This window comes from Kogia breviceps, chromosome 15, assembly GCF_026419965.1.
Source record: "Kogia breviceps isolate mKogBre1 chromosome 15, mKogBre1 haplotype 1, whole genome shotgun sequence".
In the NCBI taxonomy this organism is placed as follows: Eukaryota; Metazoa; Chordata; class Mammalia; order Artiodactyla; family Physeteridae; genus Kogia; species Kogia breviceps.
In genome coordinates, this window is record NC_081324.1 from 59,717,756 (window position 1) to 59,728,701 (window position 10,946).

A 10,946-nucleotide genomic window follows, 5' to 3' on the forward strand; every position below is an offset into this window, starting at 1 on the left:
AAAATAAATATGGATACTATTTTAGCTCATAGAATTGAAATTAATATGTATAAGTCTAAAGTGACTTAAATAAATAATAAAATAGAAATAAATAAGCAAATATATTTTCAAATGGTGGCTGAGAGACAGCTCTCTCTTTAGAGTAGAATGTAGAAGGAGAGAAGGAAGTGAAAACCAGTCAGGCAGATATCACTGTGACTTGTTGCAGACGGGATCTACCAATGGACACTAAAATCAGCAGGTGAAACTTTGAGGAGAAACAAGATATTTGCATAATCCCAAAGTATCTTTCCCAAGATACTTACTAACTACAAAGAGAAGTTATGATGGTAATTATACATAACTACACAGTGAAAAAATATGCCAGACACCCACCGTCATAATAAACGACCAGGGGTGGGATAGGCAGGGAGGGAGGGAGGCTCAAGAAGGAGGGGACATGGGGATGTATGTATATGTATAGCTGATTTACTTTGTTATACAGCAGAAACTAACACACCATTGCAAAGCAATTATACTCCAATAAAGATATTTTTAAAAGAATATAGTAGAATACAACATTGTAAATCAACTCAATAAAATAAATTTTTAAAAAAGAATATAGTAGAAAAGGCCAAAAAAAAAAAAAAAAAAAAAGTGACCAAGGTCGACATCATGAGCAATAAGACAGTTCAACACCATGAACCTTCAAAGGAGGTAACAGCCTTTCTGTGGCTTTCTTGCCAAAGTGCATAACCTCATTTCCAGTGATGAGAAGGCATCAGACGAACTCAAAGGAAGGGCTTTCTACAATTTGTATTTTGTGATGACTTCTCAGATCATGGAAGGGGACCATGGCTGTTTTCTACATCTCACTCTATATTCCATACTCTACAAAATAACTGACCAGTCCTCTTTGAAAGTGTCAAGGTCAAGAAAGACAAGAGAAGATGGAGGACTGATCACATGGAAGGGACTAAGGAGGTGTGATACCTAAATGCAAGGTGGGTCCTGGACTGGATCCTGGACCAGAAAAAGGGGTGACACTTGACTAAGGTCTGTAGTTTAGTTAATAGTGTTATACCAGCGTTAACTTCCTGGTTTTGACCATCTGCTATGGTTATGTGACATTTTTACATCAAGGGAAGGTGGGTAGGCAAGGACCTCTCTGTGCTATTTTTGCAGTGATTCTGTACATCTAAAATTAATCCAGAATAAAAAGTTTATTTAAAAAGAGCCCTTACGTTTTAGAGATAAATCATGACATGCTAATGGATTGTTTAAGGCCAAATCCATCTTTGAGCATAACCCACACCCATCACAGTTTTCCTGCACATGCTACACGAGTTGTTTGTTTATTGAAAAATTTCCTGGGTGGTCCCTTTCCATAAAAACTGATAAATTGCCATATCAGGTTACATCATCAGGGCAGAGAGGAACTGGGAGAGCAGGATGTGCCAGTTTCCCATCACCTCCAGTCAAGTGATCCCTGGGCCCCATTTGCATCAGTAGAGGGATGGGCCCAGGTGGAGAGTCCCAGCCGGGAGGGCTTAGGCAGCAGGTGCACACAGGTGGCTGGGAGCCATGCGGTGCGAGAGCGACCCAGGCCCACCGCCTGCCTCTCCTCCTCTTCCCACAGGAACGGGGGAGGCCGCAGCGGGACCTTCTGCGCCATCAGCATTGTCTGTGAGATGCTCCGGCACCAGAGGACGGTGGACGTCTTCCATGCCGTGAAGACGCTGAGGAACAACAAGCCCAACATGGTGGACCTGCTGGTAGGACCCTGTCCATCCCGCTCGGGGGGCCCTTTCCCGGTTAGCGCGAGACACCCGGCCTCTCGCTCAGGCTGACCCCTGGGAGGGAGAGAGAGACTCATGTTCACAGTGCAATCGCTTCACTCGTGCGGGTTTTTCTCTCTCGTTCTCCCTTCCTCTGCCTTTTCACAAGGAGACTCAGCTCAGCACATTTGACACATGGAAATAGTTTAAACTCACAAGCGAACATCCTGATTAATTGCCGTTCTCGGCAGCGCCTTCCACGTGGCTAAGCACTTCATCTTCGCAGAGAAGAAATAATCATAGCACATGAAATGCCAGATTTTCAAATTACATATTTTATAAATAGCTGAATCACCTAATATTTATCAAAGCTGGGAATTGGAGTTTGACATCCAGACGATTGCATTTAATTACGGTGGCCATATCTGAGGAAAGGATGAAAGAGGCGGAGAAACAAAGGATGATGTGGAATTATTTTCTTAGAGTATTTCATGAAATCTCTTTTTTGTGCGGAGCTGTTGAGATGCCAACCACTGAGACTCAAGAATAGGAGAATAGCTTAAAGGAGGAAGCTTTTCGATGAGGTTTTTGTACTTCTCTGTCAGTGGAGGAAGGATCGGAAGGAAACAGTTAAGACTGATCCCAAGGTGGGGAGAATGGGCGGGGGTGGGGGCGACGGGGTCACTGATGAGCTTGGAAAGCCTGCGTCCTGGGTGCACAGCATTGCAGCAGGGGGTTAAAATTGTAAGTGTAATAAAGGGACTAAAGAGGCAGTTGAGATTCAAGCTGAGGCCGAAGAAGCAGCCATGGCCCCTGCCTGTGATGGCCGCATCCGAGCCCTGCTTGGCAAAAGCCCTGCCTCCCCCACTGACGTGCCTCGCGCCCCATGAGCTGCTTCCGTTCCCAGGAGCACCGCGCTGCCCAGGGAATTTTGTAAACAGGCACCTGTTGGGCCAGGTGCAGACTCTCAAACCATCAGCAATTACCATGTTGGTGTCTGTGAAAAAAGGATCTTGCCCCCCACATGGCAGCTCCCTGCCCTGCCCTGGGGACGCCCCTGCAAACCCACCCTCTAGTCTCAGCTCTGCTCAGTGGAGTGAAGTGACCTCGGACGAAGTACCTTGGCTATTGAAGTCGCCTTGGGCACGTCGCTCCACTTTCCTGAGCCTGAGTCGTGTGAACTAGGGATAGTGTTGGTTTGTTGAGATCATCCCACGTGACGATATGCGTGAGAGTGTTTTGGAAGCTGCCCAGGTGAGAAAGACCTGGTCCCTGAGAGCAGAGGGGTCTACGGGGCACGGTGTGGCCTGGTCCCTGAAAACGAGTGCTGGGTGAGGGCGAGGGGACCGCCGGAGTGCAGCATGTATACACACGGTGCTCGTAAATGCCTTTCCCACGGCCCAGATGTCACGCCGATGGGCCGGGAGGCTGACCCCTCACATTCTATGCCCGGACTTCACTAGTCAGAGAACTCTCTCACTCCTCGGGAACACCCCCCATCATCCCGAATTTTAAAGAGTTCCCCCACCATGGAATTCTCCATCTTCTGGGCTTAGGGCAGTTGAGAAAAGACCAGTCGGGCAGTTAAAGGTGGCCTGAGTTTAGAACAGATAAGCAGATTGACAGAGGATGGAAACAAATGCATAATGAAAATATTCCGACTGCCATGTCATTCGGTATTTAACGCCCTGATTCAGGGATGGGTGTGTTGCTTCCAAACTTCAGTTGGTACTTGAAAAAAGCTGACCTTGATTTTTTTAAAAAATGTTAGTTCCCTCTCAATGCAGCCTGAACTAAGCAGATCATTAGAAACAGACCCTTCCAGGCCTTTCCCCCAGTGGCTCTGGCTACAGCTTCTGTCACTCACCAATTCTTATGGGCAGGAACAATGTGGCTTTTCCCAAATCTGCAGTGCAGACTGCAGGACAGAGGTGATTTTACTCGAAGGAAGCTTCTGATCCCAGCCCACTTTCCTATAATAGCCAGGGTGTTTCTGTAGTTGTGTGTGATTCTGATAGAGAAATAGGATCCTTGGATGCCCCAAATCCCAAGGGTCAGCACCAGTTTTAGGGCCAACTCAGTGGCTGAGAAATGTAGGAGAGTCCTACAATTTCCTGAGAAAAACGTCTGATAAACTTGTCACAGTGCCTGCTGGCGGGATAATGGATAATATCTGGTGACCAGAGGAAAAATGTCACGATGCTCTTTTCAGTGGGTTTGAAGCTTCTTGAGTTGAATCGGGGCTCTTGTCATTGGCTTGTTTCTTTTTGCCTGTAAGTACAACGTCTGTTTAGTTTGGTACTCGTACATGTGTGTGTTGGCTGAGAGAATTAATTAATTCAAGTCAAGGAGATAAAATCTGGTATAATTTTATTGGGCATAAAAGGCCACCCAAGACCTGCGTTTCTCCTAAGCACAAAATGTTGTACCAGCAGCTGAAAAGGTACCTCCTAGCTGCCTCTGCGCTAAATGAGGCGGGAGCCAGGAGGCCCTGGAGCGCACCCCAGGAGGTAGGCGGGTGGGCGGGAGGAGCCCCGCCAGGTGCCCCTGGGTCTGCTCACTGGGGGCCCCTTCCATTCAGACACCAAAACTTGCTGCCACGCCCTCCCTGCCAGGGCCGGATGAATGTTCCGCGGTGGTCGGTGTGCCTGTCTTCGTCTCCCCTTACAGCTCATTATTTTTCCAAATTGCTTCTGAGTTAGAAACTTCCCTATGCGTTTTGAAGCATGGCACTCTCCAGGGAGAGCCAGGAGGGCCTGTGGATTTATTTCTTCAAATGTTTAGGTGTGGAGGCTCCAGGGGAAAGCCAGTGGACTGCCAGGAAGCAAAATCATTTTAACACAAGACTAGATGTTTTGATGCAGCAGGGGCCTCTGGGTTTGTTTCCTGACCCCTCTTTCAGGCCAGCTTCTCAGTTATCCACCTCTTCAGCCAGGCTCCAGCCCCCATCAAAGGCCTGGGTTCCAGGGGGGTGGGGCAGGGGTGTGGAGCTGGCCGCGACTGTACAGCCTGAGGTTGGCGCTGTTGGCCTGGTCAGAGGCGGACGGGGTCGCCCGCTCGGAGTCCCTTTGAATCTAGTACAGTTGCTGGAAAACCTGCTGCTTCAACTAACAGTCCTCTCCCACCTTTGCTTCCACACTTGGCTTTTGAAGTTCCCAGGGCTCCTTTTTAACAGAGAAACAGCCTTTAGGGGACAGATCTTGCCTAGAGAAACATATTATCCCCCGGGAGGTGGCGGGGGCTTTGGCCAACGTGCTGATGTGACATACATACGTACGCGTTATAGAGTGGTTACCAGATCACGAGAATCAGCACATCTGTGGCCTCACAGAGTCAACACAGCTGACTGTGTGTGTGGTCAGAACCCTTACGGTCGACAGTCAGCAACTTTCAGGGGTACAATTCCACGTCATCAACTCTAGTCACCGTGCTGCACATTAGCGCCGCAGAACTTACTGCTCTTACAACGGAAACTCTGTTCCCTCACCAGCATCACCCCACTTGTCCCTCCCCACCAACCACAATCCTAGTCTCTGTCTCTATGAAATTGACTTTTCTTTCATCGGAGCTTTAAAAAGTTCTGAGCCCTGGGCCCACCCCCGAGACTCTGACCCAGTTGCCGTGGGCCTGGCCTTTCAGCAGCGGTGGTAGCAATGCCCCAAATGAGCTCAATGTGCAGCCGAGGTTAAGGAACTTAGTAGCTAGTCTAGAAGGGCCCTTGGCCCGTCTGCACGTGAGATCACCTGCAGCATTTCGCAAACACGGATGCCAGGCTGCAGCCCAGATGCTTAGGGCAGTCGGAGCCCACGTGATGTGCTACAGGGCAAGAAACACAGCTCAGGGGGACACAGAGGCCGTCCCTGTCCTGCCATGTGGGCTGCAGGGCGAGGCCGAGCAGCTCCCTCTCCATCCCTCCTCCTCCCACTCAGACCTCTGCCGGGATCTCCCATGACGGAGAGGTGACCACCCAGCCCGAGCCCCCTTCCATCTTCCCTGCACTGACATAACATGCTGGCCCGGCACTCCTACACAGGGCCTTACCCCCGCCCTGCAGCCTCCCCAGTGCCGACAGCACACTGACTCTGCCGCTCACGTGTGTAAACTGCCCCCTAAGCCTCTGCCTGAGAACTCACGGGAAACTGACGGGCTATGTGAAAGGCGGGGCGTGTGGGCCTAGGTGTGGTGTATGGGGGGGGGGTGCGCGTGTGGACGGGTGTGCATGTGTCTGGCTGTGTGTAGGTGTAGCTGTGTGTGGGTGTGTGAGTTGCAGCAGAGGATGCAGGCCTGAGGGGGGCGTCAGAGAGGCTCACTCACGTCCTGAGCTGTGCCCCCACCGGCCATGTGGCCCGTCTCTGGGACACTGGTGGCATCCACGTCCCCTGGGGCCGGGCCCTGCCATGCATCCCCCCAGGCTCGCAGCCCTGAGCCCACTGACCTGCCGTCGCACTCCCGGCTCCTGAGGAGTCTGTGTGAATGCCCTGTCCCCCGCCCACCCCGGACTCTGATCCTCCGGAGGCGGAGCCCCCCCACCCCCCAGCCCCAGCTCCTGGCTCCAAGGAGGGCCCAGTAAACGTTTGCCGGGCGAGCGGACTTTTCTTCTCTGTACCTGGACCCGCGTCCCCCTGAGTTGCTCCCTGGGACCCAGAAGGCGGCGGCTACATGCGGACGGGTCTGAATAGGGAACCAGCTGCACGGACTGTTCTTGGGCTTTGAGGGAGGAAGTGCTTCAGACTCTTTCAGAGCTATAACGAGGGTGATAACCCACCCATCCGTCGTCAGAGATGGGCAGCTGTGCCCAGGGGTCTCCTGGGCACAGTGGTTGGTCACCCAGTGTGACCCTCTGGGAATGTTGAAACAAACAGTCCCACCCAGGATTACTGGCTCAAGGGGACCACCTCCCCTCCTGGCAGGCGCGTCAGAGGATTTTTTCCCAGACTGAAGGATTTGTCAGCAAGGATCCAGCCGAAACTGAAGCTGGTGCTAGTTTCAAAAAGCAGGTGCGTGCGGGAGGGAAGCTTTGCCCCAGGTGAGCCTTGCAGACTCTTCTCTTTGAATCTTCTTAGGCGACGTGGGGTGTTTGAAGTGACAGACTGACCATAGGGCCCCATTCTGCAGACACAGGCTCCCGTGCTGACAAAGGCACCGTCCAGCCCTCCAGGGGAGCCCCCTGCAGCCGCCCACTGACACCGTGGCTTCGTACCACCCCCCCGAGAGCGGGGACCTTTAAGGCGTGACCTCAGTTTGGGTGCCCTTTCAAACTTCACGTTCTCCCCTTTTGTGGAAACAAGAGGTGGGTCTGGAGTGAAGGTGAGGTCAGGGGTCTTCAAGAGGAGTCGCTTGTTGCCCTGGTTACTGTCCAGCACAAAGATGTTCACGTCAGCACAGAGATGTCGGGTGACAGCTAATGTCACCCAAATCGGGAGATGCTGGGGCCAAGGCATAAATGTTCTTTTTTCCCTGAAGCACAGAGCTAGCTCACGGGGCTTAATTATACTGTTCAAAAGCAAGGAAGCTGAGAGGGAAACTGCCAAAGACGGGCCTACACCTGGTGATCAAGTGTAATCAGTTTGCAGTGTGGGAAGATTTCAGGCATTTCTCGAGGTGCTTTTGGGGGAGGAGACGCAGCAATTCATGGCCTTTCTGCTCGTTCGCCTTATTTTTCTGGTTCAGAAACCAGTCATCACAGAGTCTATGGGGCCTGGCAGCTCGCTTAGGAGGGATAAAATGAGAGAAAGAATTCGTTTTGAAAACCATAGTCATGCCTATGACCAGGCACCTTCAGTGACGCCCCTACCACGGCCATCCCTCAGGATGAACCCGAGGGATCCATCCCTGGTTTCCTGGTTTCCTCGCCTGCGTTGTGACCTGAGACCGGCAGCCACATGGCCCTCTAAGTGCATTTTTCTGTGTTAAGAGGATGGTTCATAGTCGGCGCTGAAACTAATTGCAAGAAGGGATTGATCGTGTTTCTGCAAGAAGGGATTGATCTCGTAGTTTTCCACGAAAAGAAAAATGAATTGTCTGTGTAACTCACAAAAACAGAGAAGTGATTGGAGCACTCCCTAGCCAGCATCAGCCCAGTGAGCTGACAGCGTAAGAATTTTGAAATTCAAATGATCTCCTTTAGATATTCTGAAAATGAAAGTATCAAACCCTGAAATCATAAATCCTGGCACGTGAATCAGAAAGTTGTGGTGTCACATGTTTCTGGTGCCCTTAGGTATGCTCCTAGGAGTGGAATCACTGGGTCATAGGGTGGCCCTTCGGAGGGACCACCATATGGTCGTCCAATGGGGCTGCACCACGTTAGTCCTACCAGCAGTGTAGGAGGGTTCCAGTTTCTCCACAACCTCACCAGCACTTGATTTTGTCTGCCTTTTGTATTTTAGGCTGGCGGGTGTTACCGCCATCGATGTTCAATCTTGTGGCACCTTCAGTGTGTTGAACGATCTGTTTACTTTGTCTTCACCTCTAGATTGTAGGATCCTGAGGGCTGAGGCTGTATCTGGAATCCCCAGTCTCTCGCCTTAAATGTTAAATGGTTTGACTCAAAAGCTGCTAAACCCACATCTTTTTTGTCACCGTTTACGTACACAACCAATGTTTGACCCCCAGCTGTGTGCCAGGCTCTTTGCTAAGGAGGGTGTGTTATCCACGGAGGGAGAGAGCATGGCCCTTGTCTTCAGATAAATAGGTTGGTTTAGAGGGGCATTTAGAGAACAAAATGTAGGTGAAGAAAGAAAATTGTGATGACTACTTAGGCCCATATCAAAAAAAAAAAAAAAAAAAAGGAAATTTCTTTTTTTAATTAATCTGGCAAACCCCAAAGGAAGAGGCGCATTTCCTTGGTCGTGGCCTTCATATTGGCTGTGAGACAGCGGTCCTGACCACACGGCTGGTGAAAGCCTCCCTCCGTCTGAGGGGGAGGGGGGCCTGCCAGTTGCTGAGTGACTGGGCTGCTGCCAGGAGGCGGATGGAGGCGTCCTCAACCCCCGTGTCCCTCCGCTCGGTTCAGAGGCCACACCCAGGTGAGCATCCGTCAGCTCACGGCATACACACAGGTGCCGAAGGCCCGCCCCTCCCACCTGAAGCCCCACCTGGGCCAGGCCCTCACACGGGGCTTGCTCAGGCCTTGGTCCAGGATCTGAGAATTCTGCGCTCAAGAGAAATGAGCTCGCTGCCCGAGTAAGAACTGGTATGTGGCTCCCAGAGGGCCATCAGACGTCCCCACTGTGTGCCTTTCCTTATCCTGTCGCCTCCACCTGGGATGCTTGCTAGAGGACCACAGTTAGGAGGACCACGTACTTTATCATTTCAAACTGGGACACTTTTGAGAGTGAAAGGGCCTACAAGTAACGATGGCGCCAGGACAACAGGCATCAGTTGGGACTGTCCCGGGCAAACCAGGACACATAACCACCGCCCCCCGCTCACGTGCTCATTCTCAGGCTCCCCTATTACCTGCCACCCCCTGCACATCTTCCTTAAGAAGCTCAGCTCCCGCCTCCGCTGCACCCGCGTTGGGGAGCATTCGTGGGCCCTGCTCAGCTCTGCCTCGTGAGCGCCATTGGGTTCCCGTCTCAGCCTCCTCGTTGGACATGGACTTCTCAGAGTCAGGGACCAGGTCAAGGCACTCGGTACTTAAGAGGTGCTTAATAAACTCTCATAAAATGGAGGAAATCCTGCTGACTGACAGTCAGAGGTAAAGCTGGTCCAGGAATGAAGCCGCGATTATTTACTGAGCAAATCATGAAGGCATGTCCACAGCCCTCATTATCTTTCCTTCCACCTCTTGGCTTTCCAATCATTTGTACTCAGGATGTTGATGTAACAGGTGAACACATACGTGTGGACAAACAGAGATATGTGTTGCAGTTGTCTAGAACTTTCCAGGAATTCTAATGAGCATAGATATCAACATACCTCTTTCATCGGCCTTGTGGGAAACATCGACAAACGGCGAATATGTGTGTGGTTCAGGACCCTGACTTCCCAGTCCGTTTCTGATTCACATCCTTCTCAGTTTGATTGCTTCCAATTAAAACGCTAGTCTGGCATCATTGCTTTCAGAGAAACTGCATCCCGCTATGGCCACGCTGACATTTTGTCCCTTCTGTGTTCCAGGATCAGTACAAGTTCTGCTATGAGGTAGCCCTAGAATACTTGAATGCTGGCTGACGGCGTACACAGCCCTGCACACAAACCTTTCATCCTGCAAAGCCAGGACGTGCCATGGTGTTTGTGCCGATGAGATGAAGACTTCTCGATATGCTTATTTTGCTTTGCCTAATGGGCTCTTTTTAAGAGCCCAAGAAAGTGTTTATAAAACTGCTTGCCCTGCCCGGTTCCCGGCAGTGCTGCTGCCTGATGGAAAGCTACCCTCAGCATCCAGTGGTCCAACCCTGTCCTCCTAGGCACCAGCTCCGTAGAGCAGCATGGACGGCTGGTAGATTGAAGAGCACAATTATATTCTTATGAAGGCATTTGTACCTTTGGGGTATTATTTTGTGGCCCGTGAACCTTTGTTATTGTTACAACTGAGTGTACATTTTTGTTCTGTGGAGAATGCTACCTGGCATTATGGTAATATATTATTTTAGTTAAAATTTGTATTTTAACATGTCGCATAATATATGTAGCTTTCCAAGACTAACATAAACATATGACGAACAGAGAGATGTATGAGCTGTTGTTTCTATCAGATTTGTATTGTTTCCAAGGGAAAAGCTTGGGAGGCGTTCAGTTCAGAAAGGCGGAGATCGATGATTAGATTCACAGACCTGAAGCTTTTCCATGTGTTTATATTGTAAATATTTTTGATTTCATCAAATTATTTATTCATTAAAAGAAATTTTCGTGAAGCACGGTGAGTGACAATCATTTTTATCCAGCCCTGGAAATGACTTACTACTGTATGATGCTACCGTGTGTGAATTCTCAACTCAATAAATAAAGACCCGTGACCAGTGTGGTGTCTGCCTATAGTGTCCTGGCACCCCGGCGGGGGCAGCTCCGGTCACTCTGGGCCTTTGGCAGAGAGATCATGGCCGGGTCTGCTGGCCTGGAGCAGGTAGAGTTGGGACTCTGGAGAGAGAACTTTTGTCACTGAGAAATCGAGGCCCACCCTGGGAGCGTCCCCTGGCGCACAAGCCCCAGAAGCCGGAGCCGGTGAACCCTGACCGGCGGGCA

General features: G+C 50.6%; 1 protein-coding gene across 4 annotated transcripts in view; it reads left to right on the forward strand.

Moving 5' to 3' along the window:
• The window catches only part of PTPRM (protein tyrosine phosphatase receptor type M), a 760,161-nt gene extending 749,543 nt beyond the window's left edge, over nucleotides 1-10,618 (forward strand). For all 4 annotated transcript variants that reach the window (XM_059041256.2, XM_059041252.2, XM_059041253.2 and 1 more), the window contains 2 exons: nucleotides 1,619-1,754; nucleotides 9,882-10,618. In XM_059041256.2, the coding sequence (XP_058897239.1) occupies nucleotides 1,619-1,754; nucleotides 9,882-9,935 (190 nt within the window). In that variant the 3' untranslated portion in view covers nucleotides 9,936-10,618. The remainder of the gene's footprint in view (nucleotides 1-1,618; nucleotides 1,755-9,881) is intronic.
• Nucleotides 10,619-10,946: the final 328 nt, after the last annotated feature.